This window comes from Glycine max, chromosome 5, assembly GCF_000004515.6.
Source record: "Glycine max cultivar Williams 82 chromosome 5, Glycine_max_v4.0, whole genome shotgun sequence".
Taxonomy (NCBI): Eukaryota; Viridiplantae; Streptophyta; class Magnoliopsida; order Fabales; family Fabaceae; genus Glycine; species Glycine max.
Genome location: NC_038241.2, coordinates 41,534,465 through 41,552,666, shown reverse-complemented (window position 1 = coordinate 41,552,666; position 18,202 = coordinate 41,534,465). Strand labels below are relative to the sequence as shown.

General features: G+C 35.3%; 2 protein-coding genes and 1 pseudogene across 2 annotated transcripts; 1 reads left to right on the top strand and 2 right to left on the bottom strand.

Moving 5' to 3' along the window:
* Positions 1-1,845: 1,845 nt before the first annotated feature.
* On the bottom strand, positions 1,846-8,736 carry LOC100795694 (dynamin-related protein 1C). Its single transcript, XM_003525176.5, has 16 exons — positions 8,266-8,736; positions 8,114-8,177; positions 7,669-7,776; positions 7,237-7,338; positions 6,402-6,452; positions 6,249-6,310; positions 6,023-6,113; positions 5,832-5,896; positions 5,493-5,687; positions 5,252-5,371; positions 5,089-5,159; positions 4,709-4,934; positions 3,943-3,993; positions 3,453-3,702; positions 2,861-3,000; positions 1,846-2,241 (listed from the first exon to the last, which is right to left on the bottom strand). The coding sequence occupies exons 1-16, from the start codon at positions 8,395-8,397 to the stop codon at positions 2,116-2,118; spliced, it is 1,854 nt and encodes a 617-aa protein (XP_003525224.1). The 5' UTR covers positions 8,398-8,736; the 3' UTR covers positions 1,846-2,115.
* Positions 8,737-9,037: 301 nt separating this feature from the next.
* Positions 9,038-10,658, top strand: LOC100811472 (transcription termination factor MTERF4, chloroplastic-like; annotated as a pseudogene).
* Positions 10,659-12,306: 1,648 nt separating this feature from the next.
* LOC100796575 (microtubule-associated protein 70-2) lies at positions 12,307-17,201 on the bottom strand. Its single transcript, XM_003525178.5, has 11 exons — positions 16,681-17,201; positions 16,506-16,591; positions 15,839-15,904; positions 15,581-15,751; positions 15,289-15,459; positions 15,034-15,189; positions 14,776-14,922; positions 14,576-14,647; positions 13,959-14,489; positions 13,673-13,866; positions 12,307-12,832 (listed from the first exon to the last, which is right to left on the bottom strand). The coding sequence occupies exons 1-11, from the start codon at positions 16,895-16,897 to the stop codon at positions 12,793-12,795; spliced, it is 1,851 nt and encodes a 616-aa protein (XP_003525226.1). The 5' UTR covers positions 16,898-17,201; the 3' UTR covers positions 12,307-12,792.
* Positions 17,202-18,202: the final 1,001 nt, after the last annotated feature.

The window sequence follows — 18,202 nt, the reverse complement described above, 5'->3', positions numbered from 1 at the left end:
TACGAAGAAACAAAGAAACTGGCGGGTAGATTCGGAAAGAAATTCAAGGAAAAATAGTTATGCGGATTAAAAGTAAATGAAGGCCTAAACTTTAGCCTATAGCGAAGTTATAAGCTCTCGAAATTTAACCATTGCACAAAAATTATAGGCTCTTGCTATTTACACCCTTGTTTTTCCAAGTACATCCCATACCCCCTCCCTTTCTACCTCCAATTATCCATTATACCATTTTTCTTAAAGAAGTAATCCCTTTTCCTTTCTAAAATCACATATACTTATTCCAGGGATGTATCTCCAGAACTATGATTCATAGTTTCAGAGATATATTTCTGGAATAAGTATGTATTTTTTTAGTAAAATATCACTTAAAAATTAAAATAGTTGGCGAAAAATTAAAAAAATGATAAATACTTATTTTATATCCATATTTGTTAGTCTTATTTTCGTCTTATCATTAATGTTCTTTAAATATTATCTAAAATCTTATTTTCATCTTATTTTTATTATTCTTTAAATCCTAATTTTTAACTAACTTCATCATATATTTATTATATAATACCGTATTTTCATCATTATTATATAATATTTTGTATTTTCCTTCATGTGACAATGCAATTCAAGGTATGTTCATCACTAATTTCATATGACATTGAACCATTGATGTAGACTTGTATTAGAAAATGCATGAATACACTTAAAGGAAAGAAATCATCGTCAAAAGCTTTACTTTGTAATTAAGGTGTATAATATATGAAATTAGTGATGAACATAACTTAAAATGCAGTACCACATGAAGGAAAACACAAAATATTGTATAATAATGACGAAAATACAGTATTATATAATAAATATATGGTAAAGATAGTTTAAAATTAAGGTTTCAAGAATAATAAAAATAAGATGAAAATAAGATTTTAGATAAAATTTAAAGAACACTAATGATATGATAAAAATAAGATTAACAAACAAGGAAATAAGATAAATGTTTATCACCTTTTTTTTTATTTCTCATCAACCATCTTAATTCTTAAATGATATTTTATTAAAAAAATATATACATATTTTGGAAGTATATTTCCAAAACTATAAATTATAGTTCCAGAAATACATTTCTAAAAAAAGTATATGTAATTTTTTGGAAAGACATTTCTAGAAAGCAAAATGAGTGTAATTCTTTAAGAAAAAGGATATAAGGAGTAGTTGAATAGAAAGGGGGTATGGGGGTGTACTTAGAAAAAATGGTATGTAAATAGTAAGAGTAAAATTATAACTATGATTGGCCATTTATTTATTTAGTGTAGGATGTCCGATGTCGTACACAGAAGTAAAGTAATAATATCTGTTATAAAAAAAAAATATTTCTGTTTCTACTTTCAATATGGCTGTTTTTCGATAACTTTTAGTAATTAAATTACTTTCGTGTCATTATAGTTGTGCCAATTTCTTCTTCACGTTATTGGACAATTTTCTAAAATTTACTAGTTTTCAATCAGGTCCTAGTTAATTATGAAATTTTATAACGAAGTCAGTGAAAATATATAACGATTCAACATCGCTAAAGTGCAAATGATGATAAATACTACTACCTATTAATGCAATTTACATGGTCATCATTCAGAAATCAGAAGGGTGAAATTCAAATTTTTACAACTGTGAATGGTCATTTATTAAAACATTTAATAAAACTATAAAGACTAGTATTTATAAGCTAGTTTATTGCTTTCGGTAAAGAAAAATAGGCTAGATTATTGCTACGCAAATGGTCACCTCGGTTTTATTTGACAGTTTGTTAACCTTTGACGCCTCTAATTCAAACTTATATAGCAGAGAAAGAAAATAAAGTGATTTAATAAAATGGAAAAAGTCCTTTGAAAATAATCAATATGGTCGTAAAAACCAAATATCTGAACAACTCGTAAGTTACATAATATCACAACATAGAACTCGGATGCTTTATACACTGTGGTCTGTGGGCCAAAAGAATTATTCGCAAGTGCGAATTCAACTTGCCATAACCGTAGACTTTTCTGTTCGTGTTTGATTAAAAAATAGTAAGAATGATCAATTCTATAACAAATCTTGCTCGTAACATCTGTTGCAAACCCTGGGATCTCATTATTTCCAAGCCACGGAGTCAATATCATCCCTAGCTTGCTTGTATAATTCAAGCCTTTTAGCTATTTGATTTCTCCTTTCCATAAGGGCCGGGTCTTCGTCCAACATAGCACCCAATTTCTCCTTCTGCATAATACCACCCAGAATCAGTTATAATTGCCACATAATGTTGCAAAATGCTGCTTTCATCAAATTCTAAACCAATAAATCCCTAATATTGTGCCTGACTATTTGCTAAAACAATTTTCACAAGGGAAGTAGCCAACTTTCTATTGTCTTTCCCATAAAACCTTTGTTAATTTGCATATATGAGCTATAGTATATGATCCACTAAATATCCTACAATACACTTAAATAAAGTACAAATACACAGCCACGGGGAGCCTGACTAACGACTGTCCCAAACATATCATCATTTCCAATCCAAATTCAAAACCAATATCTTCTCACGTCCATATTTTTATCAATAATTTCAAAAACTTAATCCAACAGTGTAGTTAGACTCATCGTATGCACCATTTTCTACATGTACTTCATGATATTGACAAAAAAAAAAAAGAATTATTCCGTAAGCTTAATGAGATACTTGGACCAAGTTCATTAAGTTTTCCCATGGACATAGGCATTGTAATTTTAATACAAGTAAATTCACACAACCCAAACGTAATTATAACTTATCTACACCTTGAAAATAACATATTCAAGGAACGAGAGAAGATTGTGCCTAAGATGGGAAAAATCATACCTCCTTCCTCCCAACATGAACATAAAAGTGGTTTAGCAATGATCTCTTAGCCTCTCTAACTTGACAATGAACCACGGCCTTTGGTATAGTATTCTTAAGTGTATCACAAACCATACCGATATAGGAATTTACATTTGATCCTGTAACAACGAACAGAATAATGAATGTATAACCTGGTAGATCTGTAAAAACAGTGACGAAGCCAATTCCAAATTAAGTGGGATTATCACATTTAAATTTAAACCATCCTTTAAAAAGAGATGTTGAAGGTTAAAATTTCAATGCATCTCACTATTTTATAGTACCAAAAACTTACACATAATATGAAACTATGAGAGATAAGGGATGTAAACATTTTCCCCAAAAGCCTAACTTTTTTTAATATTTTAGTGCGAATGAGCTTATGAAAAAGTTTGTCTATTAAAAAATCACCTTTTTTAATTGAAAACAACACATGCTAGCAAAAAATTAGAAAAAGAAGTTCCAATACATTGATTACAAACATAAAATAACTTACTTTTAATATAAGACAAGTTTTAAAAACAACAATATTATACTTAATTGTTGCAAAAAGGCTCAGAAAATTATGTACCAATTTTGCGCAGGTGATTGTCAGTATAACTATCCATATTGGGGGGACCATTCCGATTTGGATTTGGTGGTCCGTTTGGATTCTTTTCTGGTTCAAAATGAATCTTCCTGAAAAATTCCACTGTTAAATAGCTAGACTCCATATCGACCAACCGTAAAACTGTTTTCCTGCTTTCTTCTCGGAATTTTTCCAGAGCTTCATTTGCAGCAGTAGCTATATCATTTGAAAGTGTCGGAAATCTTTTTAGTTCCTACATGTCATCAAGTAGAACAACTGTAAGATTTAATTCTCTCTTCCCTAGTGTTTTTCCCCATCCAAATTCACCCTAATTCCCTTCAAATTCTAAAGTTAATGTTTGAAAAGGAACCCTAATAATTACCTTGGCCGCATGAATTAGATGTAAAATACAAACAGTCACATCCAACTCCCATGTTTATTTTAAAATCATGATCTGTCAGAAAAGGGTTGCATCAACTAAAACATTGCTTACCTCAGTTTCTGAAATTGACTTCCGCACAAGTTCTTTTAAAACAAAGTGGACCTGTAGAATAGAAGAAGCATGTAATTTATAAATGGAAAGAACAAAATCTCACTGGGCAATTTAATACAAAAAAGAACAAGAACAAACACTTATTACAGAAATGTAAATGAGGAAAACCATTCCTTGTGGAGTAACTTCTTTATTTCATTTTAGTAACAAAAAGAAAAGGAAAAACACGGGTTAAACAGCCATCATGTGGTAGACTGAAACATGCCAAGTGCCAACAATGAGTATGAGAAACAAATTTCAAATTTATAGTTTTTGGTATGGAATACAACAGGATTTCACCATGGGAAATGATCTATGATTAGAAAGAGATTCAGAAAGCAAAAAGAATTCAGCAGGGATCAATGATTTTGGGTTGAAGTGGGAGAAAAGAATGGTCCAGGTTTGGGTTGAAGTGGGAGAAAAGAAGAGGAAACTATTGAGGCCATTCACAATAGTGTGCTTATATATATTCATATGATCTCATGATTTTCACTAACTTCATTTGGCCTTGAAATCCTTCATAATTACCTTCTGCCGGGATCAACAATAAGATGGATCACTTAAAAGGTGATAAAGCTTTATTTTGAAAAAAAAAAAAAGAAGCAGTACAGCATCTGTAAAGGACACACGTCTAAACAAGTATTTCGTATCAATATCTGGTAATTTCATCAGACCGAGGAATAGGATGCCAGATTAAAACAAAATGTAATAAAGTCAAGAAGATTACAGCATCCACAGAGGCTTCAGCTGGGCCTTTGAAATAGCCAATAGACCCTTCAATGAGTCTTCTATAACCCTGCTCTGGAGCAATCAGATGGGGCTGATACCCATCAGCTTCAGTGACAACTCTCTGGACATTTTTTAAGGAAAGATGGCGATCGAAAGGGAGCTTTTTTAAAGCAGCCGGTAATTGGTGATCAAAAACTCCATATATCCGGTCCCCACCAGGACGTCTGAAATAGAAATTAGTTGGTTAATCAAATAGATTAACCATCTAAAAAGGTTAAAACCATAAGGCATAAAAAAAAGAGTTGCATAATTATTTGTTATGAAAAGAAAACAAAAGTATACTAGAAGCCAATTCTAGAGCTCAATAAGAGCACTTACCCTCCGTCCAGGTGTTCTCTAAACACTTTGTCAAATGCACGACACATCTCTAAAATAGTGTAAAGTTGGGCCTACATAATCAAAAAGCACCACTTAAAACACTCAGAAATCAAGTATTTTCAAATCAAAGAAGATTTATTTCAGCATAGGTTTCTGTTCTGACCCCTGAGTCCACAGCAATTGGCCTGCCAATACGGTCCAACTCTGCATTAAGCTCGTCAATAGTCTTATTTATTAAGGCAATGATACTAGGTATCTTCTGCCTGATAACTTGCTCCAAATGCTGTAGTTATTAAAAACCATCAAAGGAACAATCAGAAATCCATTGAAGAATAGCAAGTTAGTAATATATCAAAATGTTACTGAAAATTACTTGAATTAAATAAAAATAGGAAAGAGATTACCTGGGATAGAAGCTTAGCAAGATATTCTGAGCCCATTTTATGTGCCAAATGTCCATATTCAGGACTTGTCTCAAAATATTCACGCTCCTTCCTACGAGCAGCAATCATGTCTACATTTCTATTAATATCAGCTTGTGAACGGTTCACAATTCCAACCCATGGATGCTGCAGCCTGTATTGCCTTCCCTCGAGAACCTTCAGGATTCACATAAAAAACTTCCATCATTTTGCAACTTGCACTCAACAATAAACTATATACTCTTATTTAAATGCATCAAAGTCAATTTAAGTTACTGAACACTGAAACAGAAGATGGTGATATTTGTAAAGAAAACATACGTCAACTGCATTAGTTCCTTTATCCATAAGATCAAGTTTGGTAACAACACCAAATGTTCTTTCACCTGAAAAAAATATAAAAGAAGAAAAGTTTTTTCTAAATAAATGTTGGCCAAGAAAGAATGAGAAAAAAGAAAATTGGAAGAGACAGCGTCTACCCTTGGAATTCCTTCCAATATAAACAGCCATACCTGAAGGGTCAACTTCTCTTGCGATTTTTATGGCATCAGAAGTAGCAATATCTTGATTTGCAGGAGAGATAGCTAAGATAATGCAGTTTGGCTTCACAATCAAAGAGAACTCAGTTAGATCATTCAGAAGAAACATCAAGAAGGTAATCTATATGAACAAACATAGACAACGAATTTGGCAGAAGTATATTAGAAAGGTAGTTCAGTTTGCTTAATAGTTAATTACCTTCTCAACATAAGAACGGACCATATTTTCAATATCTTGAACAATACTCTCCTGTTGTCCCTCTGCAAATTTTCATTATGTCAGATTCTGATGAGTCTTCTCAGAATACTAATCAATTTGTAAAACCATACTGGGAAATATATTGAGGCTTACCTACTGCAACCTTTGTTAACCCAGGAAGATCTATGAGGGTTAAGTTCACAACTGCAAAAAAAGCCACATAAAATCATCATACATCTGACATCTCAAACCAAAATGTCATATAGAAAGAATTAACTACATCTTTAATATTCCCATTTCCCAACAAGGAGGGTAAGGATTAAAAGAGAGAGCTGATGTTCTTCAACCAAAAGAAATTAATTATGATTTCCAAAATTTAATAACCAGCTAGTGCATACGGCAAGGAAATTTTCAAACCTAAAAAAATGTTAAGCCTATCTGAAGTGAACTAGAAACTATACCAGAACTATCACTGTTTATAATGATTCTCAAAACTATTAGAGTCAACCTAAAATTTTCCCTGAAATCATTGTTTACCGTGATTTCCAAAAAACCAAAATCTTTTGCAACTAGGGCCCAAAACTTGAGAATACATAGCATTTACACAGAAACTAAATCAGCAACCTAAACAGCCATAAAGCTTCAATTGCTGCCAGAGTGCACTGTTAAGTTAATGCTATGAAATATGAATATTGTTCATTATTCACCAACTATTCTACACATCTGAGTCATGTAGGGCAGGCAACTTGAAGAAATAAAACAGAAGATTAAGTCCTACAAGTTTTGGAAGAGAAGATTCATTCAACTACTTCACAAAATGTAGCCATGTTTTAAATCATAAACCATCATTAGCCACCACAATCAAATGTTCAATGAGGTGGAAATGATAAGAAAGACATTCAGGACGGTTTTAAAATAATTTATAAGTTATCAATCAAATGCTTTCAAGATTTTTGTCATGTTATCAACGGCCAATACAAATACAAACCATTTGGAGAATAAATGCTGAGGTGAATTGGAATATTAGAAATTTGCTTTGTCTTCCCAGTTATACGATCTGTTTCATCCGATATTTCCTTCCTCACAGCAGCTGCACAGGCATTAAAGGAACGTTAGAGAACCAATTAATCGAGATTCAAGACATTACACTACAATTGTATAAGCTCTAACTGCAGCTGTTACTCGTTAGCCCCACACTGAACAACGGACACACAGACAAACATAATAAATCCCCAAGCTAAAACAGGCCCATCTATTTTCATTTCAAAGCTAGAGTACTAGCAAAATTATTTACACTTATATTAATAAACAAATGAACTGAAGATTATTCAAGCTGCTGGCTGTACGTGATGTTATCCACTCATTATTGCACATCTGGCTAAAACAGAAATAGAAAAATTTAGTTAGAAACTTCATTTACCAAAGTCGGTGAATCTCCTTCTTGGTATGTGAAGAAACTCAGCATACTCCTGTGTCCCATCTTCCGTCTTGTGAAGTTGCAGCACTAGTGGCCTCCGTGTAACAATACCTTCAAGAAAACAAAACCGAAAAAAAAAGTAAAAAAAAAAAACCATTCAGAGGAAAGGAAATAAGTTATAACCAATAACCATCTTCCACGGAAAACAGAATAATAATAATAGACCCCTGGGATAAGCTATTTACAGTTAACACAAATCTCTAAAAAAATCTTCATATTTTCTTACCAAACAACAGTAACCACTTTTGCTTAATGGTGTTTCATTTCACACTAAGTAACCACTTTATGAACTAAATTGCTAAAGAGATATCGTGAAATAACGAGAAATTTTTTTTTATTTTGGTCAGCGAAATAACGAGAACATAGTAAGAAAGAGAGTGAGATTCACCAGATCCACGAGGCAGAAAATCTCTTCCGACCACACTTTCTAGCACCGACGATTTCCCTGAGCTCTAATATTCCACAAAATGATTTTTTTTTTAAAAGAAGAAGCAGATAGAAAGCATTGTAGTTAGAATGGAGAAGATGTTGGTTCGGTACCTGTCCACCGACGACGGCGACGGAGGGAAGAGCCTCCCAAAGCGACAAGCCCTCGCCACCGTGATCGCCCAAAACGGTGCAGGCTCGTTGGATCTTATTGATGAGACCGATCAAGCTTGTCATCGTCGCCATTTTGGATTCGGAAAATAGATCAGATCGGATCGAAGGACAGGTTTACTGAACGGAAGAAGGAGATCTGACGAGACAGAGGTTTATGGTTTTAGATCAAACGCGCTTCGAGGGATGCAGGATTAGTGCATCCAAACAGATGGGAATTTCAAAACGGAGAAACCAGCATCAACAGAAAAAAAAAATTAATGGAGGAGAACCAAACAAGGAACCAAACGGTTCTTATTTCATTTGTATGTGATGGGGCAAATCGTCATTTCGTAAGTTCCTATGAGGGTTGAGCAAATGAAAAGAAGGTAGTTCTAAAGTCATTTTTTGAATGATATTGTGACATGACATTGACACCCTCCGAATAAATGAAATAAAAATTTAAATTCAAACATATTCGCAACTGTGTTTTCTTGTTACAATATTAAAAATAACTAAATTGCTTATTTTGTCTTAAAAGGCATTTCAAATTTGTGTTAACATATAATAAAAAAATAGCTATAGATAAAAATTAAATTAAATATGATCATTTTACGAATAAAAATATTAGCTCAAGAAACTGAATTCAAACATATTTTTTTTATTAACATGGTTAATATTCTAACATTGGCAACAAAGTATTAAAATAACTGAATTAAAAAAAAAGTAAGAAAATATTTATATGTTGGATGAGGCCTAACGAACAAAAGAGGAACTGTTGGGCTTTTGTTGGAGCTTCACTTCAATCAATGGTCACTAGAAGAAAAGTCCTCAACTTGTTATCAACCCTAAACGTTTCTGAGCTAATTCCCCACCACGCCAATGCGTTTTTTCAACACAACCCCCTTTCCAAAACCCTTAGGGTTTATTATGGAACCCAAGCATCAGTATCGAAACTCCCCGAATACGAGATGCCATCGGTAACATGGGGCGTAATCCAGGGTCGCAAGGAGAACTCGTTTCGCGAGTAATCATCTTCGATTACCTCAAGTGTTTGGGAATCATCCCCGACCAACTGCACGACCTCGAGCTTCCCTCCACCGTCGACGTCATGCGCGAGCGCGTCGAGTTTCTCCAAAAATTAGGTCTCACCGTCGACGACATTAACAATTACCCTCTTATGTTGGGGTGCAGTGTCAGAAAAAACATGATCCCCGTGTTGGGGTACTTGGAAAAAATAGGGATTGCAAGGCCCAAGCTTGGTGGATTCGTTAAGAATTACCCGCAGGTGTTGCATGCCAGTGTCATAGTTGAGCTTGCTCCTGTTGTTAAGTTCCTTAGAGGGCTTGATGTGGAGAAAGATGATATTGGTTATGTGCTGCAAAAGTACCCTGAACTTCTTGGCTTCAGTGGCTTATCTTGTTAGTATTGGTGTGAACCCTAGAGATATTGGTCCAATGGTCACTCAGTATCCTTATTTTTTAGGGATGAGAGTTGGGACTGTGATTAAGCCGTTGGTTGATTACTTGGTCGATATAGGGCTGCCGTAGAAGGTTTTGGCGAGGATGTTGGAGAAGAGAGCTTATGTTCTTGGCTATGATCTTGAGGAGACTATGAAATCTAATGTGGAATGTTTGACTAGTTTTGGTGTGAAGAGGGAGTGTTTGGCTTCGATTATTGCTCAATATCCGCAGATTCTCGGGCTGCCTCTTAAGGCTAAGTTGTCCACGCAGCAGTACTTTTTCAGTTTGAAGCTTAAGGTTGATCCTGAAGGGTTTGCACGTGTGGTAGAGAACATGCCACAGGTGGTTAGCCTCCACCAACATATGGTTATGAAGCCGGTAGAGTTCCTCCTTGGAAGGATGATACACGCGCAGGACGTGGCAAGTATGGTGATCAAGTGTCCTCAGTTGGTGGCACTGAGAGTTGAGCTCATGAAGAACAACTATTACCTCTTCAAGAGTGAGATGGGGAGGCCCTTGCAAGAGCTTGTGGAATTCCCGGAGTACTTTACTTATGGTTTGGAGTCCAGGATCAAACCCAGATACCAGAGGCTGAAGAGTAAAGGGATAAGGTGTTCCTTGAATTGGATGCTGAACTGTACTGACCAGAGGTTTGAAGAGAGGTTGCAGGGTCATTACATTGAAACTGAAAGTGTAGGCCCCAGATTCTGCATGGGAGGGAAATTAGAGCTACCAGGGAATGGCATAGTGTCAGATGAGGAAGAGGAGAGTGATGATGAAGTATTATACAGACGAACTGTTTCTCTTTAGCTCCACAATTTTTTGGTTTTTGCTACAGTTGGTAAAACCATTGCAAAGTAATACTGTCATCAATTGGAGAATTAATTTTATCTATTGTCCCCATTTGTACTGTTATTGCATTTGTATTGCCAATAGATGACATCAATTTTTCTATTTATTCGTTATGCGCAATTGTCTTTGGAGGCGGAATAAAGTTTGAAACCTTAATAATATGCAGTGTTAGTTGTTTCCTCCATTATTTAATAATAAACTAATAGTACAACAGAATTTTGAAGTCTCTTGGTGTATTTAAGTAAGCTGAAAATGTCAATTATTAAGGCTCTCTGCAACATGCAAATCAATCAAATTAAAATTTGTTAAAGAAATTTATAGGGCGGTATAGCTCCTTTGTGTGCGTGTGGATTTCTGTTTGAAAAGCTCCAAACATGGGCAAAAGCATGCCTGTTGTAGTTTTGACCCAAGCTATGGTTTTGATTTTGACTTTTGAAGTTTCTTAACAGGAAATTGAACACACCGTTAGAATGGTCATGAAAGTATCATCAGTATGGAAGTAGATCACAAAAAACCATAAAACACACAGGCTTTATATTTATAATTTATCTCCTTTCATGACATTTTTCTATACCGTTTCAGCAGCCAATGTGAAGTTCATATTCTTGGATGTTTTTGTCTTCAATTTCTGCAATCGTTTGACTGTTGAGACCGGATGAGACATACATACCACACTGTGAAGGCCGACGCTAGGCAAGGGTCGTCTCTTTCAACTCGGTTGGAATGGGTATGGTAGGGGGTGTGATTTGCAGAGCTTTTGACAATTGAATTTGGGGACATGCTAGGTGCACCCAACAATTAGGTGAATGGACAAAATTGTCCTTGTGCCAAAGTTTGAAAATAAAACTAATTTAAAAAAAAATAATTTCTTCCAGAAGAAGGTTCTTCCGGAGAAACTACCGAAAGAACTTCTTCCGGTAGCTTTGTTCTTCCGAAGAAGCTACCGGAAGAATTTTAACTTTGTTCTTCCGGAAGAACCTTCTTCCGGAGAAACTACCGAAAGAACTTCTTCCAGAAGAAGGTTCTTCCAGTAGAACAAATTGTTCATCCGGAAGTTCTTCCGGTAACTTCTCCGGAGGAAGGTTCTTCCGATAGAATAAATTGTTCTACGGGAAGAACCTTCTTCCGGAAGAAGGAATTATTTTTTAAAAAATTAGTTTTATTTTCAAACTTTGACACAAAAATAATTTTACTCATTCACCTAATTGCTGGGTGCACCTAACATATCCCTTGAATTTGGATCGATTTCAGCCCAAAGAAATCACATTCACTACGACTTTTTTTTTTTTTTTAAGAATAAGGTTTATACAAATCAATTATTAATAAAGAATATTAGTGGCTTATCCCGAATAAAGTATCATCATTCTCAATTTGAAGAGCCTCGAACAAATATTCAATAAGTTTTCAATTTGTGAACATTTAATGGAGCCAGAGGAGTATAATTTTCAAAAAAGAAAAGAAAAGAAAGAAAGACAATGCAATTTAATGGAGCGAGTTTTACTCTAAAGCATTACCAACAAATTTCCTACAAAAACTAGTTTTAGATTAAAACGTTGTTAGCAAACAACCACTTGTCGTGCATATATTCTTTAAGCCAGGTTATTGTGGCTTACTGGTACGGATATTACCAAGTTTTAACAACGGAGTAATAAAAAGGCAGCCCTTCGTGCTTCACACAAACATGAAATTGTAAATCAACTTGAAACTATTAATGTATAACACAGCCAAATAAGTTTAGATCTTGATCTGATTACAAAGATATTAACAAACCTGTGATGAGAGGACACAATCACACTATCTGCGTATTACAAATATCAACTGCAAAAAGGAGAAAGGGGGGATATAAAGCTACCTATACAACCACACAGCCACTCAAAGAAAAGCTGAAGGTTAGCTCCAAGTTAATTTTCTTCCTTTGCCTGGCTTCTTAGCCGATCTCTCTCTAAGCAGGAAATACAAGAGTCTATGTCAGACGCATACCGATTCCTTAAACTCTCTTCTCACCATCAATCCACGGCCAATAACATAAACAATGGACATCGGAATGCCAGTTACAATCTTATAATCAATTGGGGTGGGGGGGAAGACAAGAGAAAAAAAATTAAGTAAACAAAGAAGGGCAGAAGAACGATGCTATGAAAGTTCACTCCTTAGTGCCTCTTCAAGAGACATATTGTCATTGTGTGCTGCGTGTTAATCCTCCCCGTGCCACATTTCTGCGCAAATGTAACATTCCCGATCAGTCATTCAGGAGTTTTTGCAAATTGAACAATTGTTGACAAAGCATCAACAAAATAAATACTATGCCTACGGGGATTTTGACAATTACATGCAAACGTAGTTTAAGAAGTTTGGTAGAAATGACAACAATATGTTAAAAAATATTTGGTAGTGTCATTTGAAGGAAAATATTCTCACACAAGAGGACAATATAGAGAAACATTCTAGAAATAATGTGTATTTACAGAAGACCTGAAACAAAATCATAACATCTGACAGATAATTTATGTAAATAATGCCAAGGTGAGGTAAAAGATGTACCATATATGCAAAGAGATACCAAATATAAGTTAGGATCTATAACGATGTTCTTCCTTTTTCAGAAAATTGATGTAAAGTTTTTCAATGCACATCACTTCATCGCATTTGTTAAAAAGCCTAGGCATTGTTCAGTTACCAAAACAAGAGGCCCAGGTGAAAACAAAATTATCTAATAGGTAGATTACGGGTGATATTCAGTGCAAAGAGAGACCATAAACAAATGCACATCCCGTAAACTAAAATTCAGGAAATCAAAATAGTTCACAAGTAACCTTGAACAGAAACACTTAATGAAATATACCTGGAAAGTAACAGTGAAATACACAAACACAACAACAACAACAAAGTCTTATCCCACTAGGTGAGGAGAAAGTAACAGTGAAATAAGGAAGAAAATGAATCCATAAGATGCACAAAGTTCATAGTAACAAAATCATTTATAGAACAGCAAGACACAGTACTCCATTGAACAAATTGCACAAGAATTAAACCAAAAAACAAAAACAAAATGATACCTTCCAGAAACAAGCTGATGCTGAGCACTGTTCACAGTGCCCTTTACATTGCTGAAACGCTTTGCTCTGCTCTCTTGTTCTTTTTCCACACGCATCGCAGCTACCTCCTTCTCCATGGAAGCTACTTCTCTTCTCATCTTCTTTGCCTCAACTTCCATGGCTTTGGTCAATGTATCTACTTTCTTTGCCAGCATCTGACAGATAACAACCATTGCAACAGTTAGCTAAGATTATAATTATCAATTAGAAATCTAAGATTAATATCCAAAAACAAATAAATACTAACTTCAATGGCATCATCTTTATCTTTTAGGCTTTGATCTTTCTCATGACCAGCTTTCCTCAAGGCTAAGACCTCTTTCTGCAGCAAATCATACAAAACTCCCGGAACACTATCCTCTGTATCAACTGTAGGTAAGTCATTTGGTTTATCATCGGAATTTCCTTTCCATTTATCATTTTCCTCCCCGTCTTTGGTTCCTTCAGAAGACTGATTGAATGAGTAACTTGGAGGCTTTCCATTTAGAAGAATTTTACTCCTTTCTAATGACCTTGTGCCACCATCAAATGATTTAGATGTGCCTTTGGCATGCTTCAAAACTGTGCTTGAAGACACAGAAGACCTAATTTGAGTGGACGGTGATCTCTTCAAAAACCCATTAGATGCTAGTTTTGAGATGTTATCAGATCCCCCTAGGGATTGACGTCGAGAAGGCCCATTGCTAACACATCTTCCCTCTGAGGTGCCGCGATTAATACTGTTAGAAGTTTCTCTCAAACTATCCTGTAGCACTTTAAGCCTTAATTGATATTTTTCCTGAAAATTGTAAAAGGTTTACCTTGAGTAACAGCAGAAGTAATCTCCTAAGCTAATACATGGGGGCTGAAAAACCAGATTATTACTTTTAACTGTGCTTCAGACTTTGCAGTGCGCTCAGTTATAGCAAGCTTGTCCCGAAGTTGTTGCATCTCTCCCTATAAGAGTGTAGTTTGGTAAAAACAAAATGAAAACCACATTGAAGGGGAAGCCAAATGCAGGAAGATATATACTTTAAAAAAAACCACGAAAGTTTAAATCCAAAGGAATCAGAAATAATATTCACCTGCAAAAATCGTCGTTCTTCAAGCCATTGTTTCACAGGCATCACTTTGTCATTAGCATCTTTCCATTCATTTGCAACCACTACAGCTACTCTGTTTGCTGTTACCTTGGCACGAGCTAACTCTCGGTCAAGAGTTTTTCTTTCTTCCTATATAGTGTCAAAACAAATCATGCAACAATTAAGATGCTTTTAGGTGGATCAGTGTAATAATTGAGTAAACAAACTAGAAGAGTAAAGTTGGTAAATTTAACACATTACATTCATTTCTTGAACTTTCCGTTGATAATCTCTCACAGCATTGGCAGCTGCACCACCTGCAAGGACAGCCTCTTCTAGTTCTCTCACGGTTTGGGTAAGCTTTTCAACCTCTGCCACCTTCAGTCTATGCATTTTGTCCAAAATTTTATTTTCTTCCTAGGAGAGGTGATGATGATACCAAAACCAAATATAAGAAATTACATTATTAAGGCTGGCATACTTGGAGAGGGAAACACCATACGAAATTGCAAATACCTGGCAAATCTCAATCTGTTTAATTAGCTCTTGATTTTTATTTTGGAGATCATCCACCATGGAGGCTTTAGCCAAGGCAATCTGTACAGTCTTCTCAGCTTCAATAAGTGCTGCTTCTTTAGATTTGGTAAGACGATCTAAAGCTTTGTTATCATCTTGAAGTTTAGCAATCTGTAAGAAACAAATTGAAGAAAATAATGACATAAATCACCTATGACAAGTCAGCTTCGGTCCCCTTCATCAGTTTCTTCTCATGGGAATCACTGTTCATAGAAGACCAGTGTAATAATACCTCTTGCCGTGCAAGCTTAAGTTCAGCCTCCAGAGGAGCAAGAATGGCCTCTATAGGAGGCATGTCATCGTCCTTCTGAGCAGCATGGACCCTTCGAAGAGTGGCTTCAGCTGCAAACTGAGCTGCCATCGATGCTTTTTTTTCATCATTGATTTTCTTTATTTCAAGATTCTGCAAGAAATACCCAGTTTATTAAACACACCACGTAACCTAAAAAATTTACCTCTCACTAAGCTTGATAGAGGCTTCAAGCATTACTTTGCTTTCTAGAAGAGATTCTGTTAATTTCAGCTTCCCCTCAACCCTTGACAATTCTTCAGTAAGCTACAGTGCAAGGAAAAAAAAAAAACAGAAAATACAGTTACATTTCAAGTTGACGCAAAATGATGAAAAAACAGCAGTAGCATGAATAAGTGAAATTATGGCATAGGGACAAGTTTTCAAGTAAACCATGCACAAGAAATAATTGAAATCATTATAACACCACCAATAAGGTTAAAATATAAAACTGACAAAGTAACCCCACCCTCTACATCAGCCAAAACATAATTACAATTACTTGCATAAATATATGACACGGAAAAACTGACATAAATAATGACTCTAGAACAACAAAATATATACAATAAAAACACCAAAAGCAAACTCGAATCAATATCACCAACAAACGAACACGGACATATACAGAGTACTTTGTAGTAACAATAATATATATATATAAAAAAATCTCTCTTTGGTAAGTAATAAAACCAATCAGCAAAGAAGCATTGTCCAGCGCAAAAGTAAAAACCTGAAAAAATTAGTAATAAAGCTTCCATAATCCTAAGTCCTAACACTAACAGTAACAGCAATGATCATTTTGGAAATCTGTAATTAATTTAATTTCAGTTGAATAGTACAACGAAGGCGAAAATTAGAAGGTAACCTCTTCAACGGCCTTTTCTCTGAGTCGTTCGGAGAGCCTCAAGGCTTTGATCTCTGCCTGCGCTTCTGATAATTCTCTGTCCTTATCTACAAACACACAACACAGTGAGTGAGAGTCATTAGTGAAGGAGCAAAATCAGGTTAAGAACTCGTCAGATCGAGTCGCATTTTCGCACCTCTCACTTCATTCTCCAAGCGATTAAGCTCCACCTTCACCGGATCCGAACCGTGCAACAGGTTCATGAACTCGTCCGCGTCGAGGCTCGGCCTCATCGAATGCGCGCGCCTCCGCGAAGAGCTCTTCCCTTCCTTGAAAGATCCAGACACCGCCAACGGCGGCGCCGGCGTGGACACCGTCGCCTCCGCTACTCCCTCGCCGGAAACCTCCGCCATGGTCGATCTAACCGATGCCGAAACCAGTCACATCCAAGTGCTGGTCCGAGCGAGAGTCGCAGAGAAAATGCTGCAGCGGCTGGTCTGAGAAGGAGACGGCGGTTTTAGAGAGAGAAATTGGGAGATAGATGGTTTCATAGTCTGTGCTTGTTTCTCTCTCTAGATTGTGATTTTAAATCTGGGCTTTGTTTCTTTTCCACTTTTTATGATTTTTTAATTGTTGCTGTGTGAAGTGAGAGTGAGAGTGAGATTAAATAAATAAATCAGTGTATAGCTGGCTGTTGTTGTTAAGCAGACCAATACTGAGTGAGTGACAGGGAAACACTTTCTCATCATCTTAATAAAGGAGGGTTGGGGTTCAAGATAAACCGGTAGCGTAATGCGCACTCCATGCATTGCACTTGCAAGTCAAAACATCTTGGATATGGGTGCGTAGGATAGCAAATGGGGCCCAGCTAAATGAACCTGTTTGGAGTTCGACAAACTCTCTCTCACTTTAACCCTGATTTTCTTTATGCTATTATGGGGATAGTTTGAGTCAACTTAAATTGGTAAGAACTTGTAGATGACCAAGAGAATCATGGATAACATTCGAGTGCTGCTAAGATAATGTTAAAAAAGGGAATCGTATGCTCGTCTCCAAATTTGAAAACATCTCAATTTTAGTACAAATAACAAACTATTACATTCGGCTTAGAATATTGCTAATTATACATTTACACCCTTTTCTTTAACCATTGTTGCCAAAACCGGGTAACTATGACTATGAGTTATGCGCCTTTCTACAAATTGCTAAAAAGATTATTGATTATTTTAGAGTTAGTAATCGATCAATTTAGTTTTTCAAATAATACTTTCTCTTATATAGGCTTTAAAAAAATGAAATTATATAAATAATTTCTAAAATATTCAATATCTATTCATTTAGTTTCTAGATTGATATATTTTACAAACATCTAAGAATTAATTTGAGGGTTTTTTTTATTATTGGAAGATTATTTAATATTTTAATACTTGATGAATTACTTATATAATTTGTTTATTTTAACTTTTAAGAATAGGAGAGAGAATAATACATTTTGCAAAATTGATGGTTTATTTATTAATTTATGATGATCAACCAGAGAGTTCAAAAACTCCTGAGGTTTTCTTTTGATTGAAAGAAATTCTTTAGTCTAATAGTTCTTTGGTGCATTGCTCTGTTGATTTGTAAATTATGTCTGCCTTTACAATGAAATTAAAGTGTTTAGATTTTGATATATTCTAGCGGTGTTGGCATGCCTTTTGTGATTGGATTACAAACTC

What these genes read in the sequence shown, in the direction of transcription:
- LOC100795694 (XM_003525176.5), bottom strand. Translation starts at nt 8,397, where the DNA reads ATGGCGACGATGACAAGCTTGATCGGTCTCATCAATAAGATCCAACGA. An exon ending in TTGCTAAGCTTCTATCCCAG is followed by an intron (nt 5,372 to 5,492) that starts GTAATCTCTTTC and finishes TAATAACTACAG; the next exon opens with CATTTGGAGCAAGTTATCAG. An exon ending in CTGAAGCCTCTGTGGATGCT is followed by an intron (nt 3,994 to 4,708) that starts GTAATCTTCTTG and finishes TCTATTCTACAG; the next exon opens with GTCCACTTTGTTTTAAAAGA.
- LOC100796575 (XM_003525178.5), bottom strand. Translation starts at nt 16,897, where the DNA reads ATGGCGGAGGTTTCCGGCGAGGGAGTAGCGGAGGCGACGGTGTCCACG. An exon ending in CTTGGAGAATGAAGTGAGAG is followed by an intron (nt 16,592 to 16,680) that starts GTGCGAAAATGC and finishes GTGTGTTTGTAG; the next exon opens with ATAAGGACAGAGAATTATCA. An exon ending in AAGAACGACGATTTTTGCAG is followed by an intron (nt 14,648 to 14,775) that starts GTGAATATTATT and finishes ACACTCTTATAG; the next exon opens with GGAGAGATGCAACAACTTCG.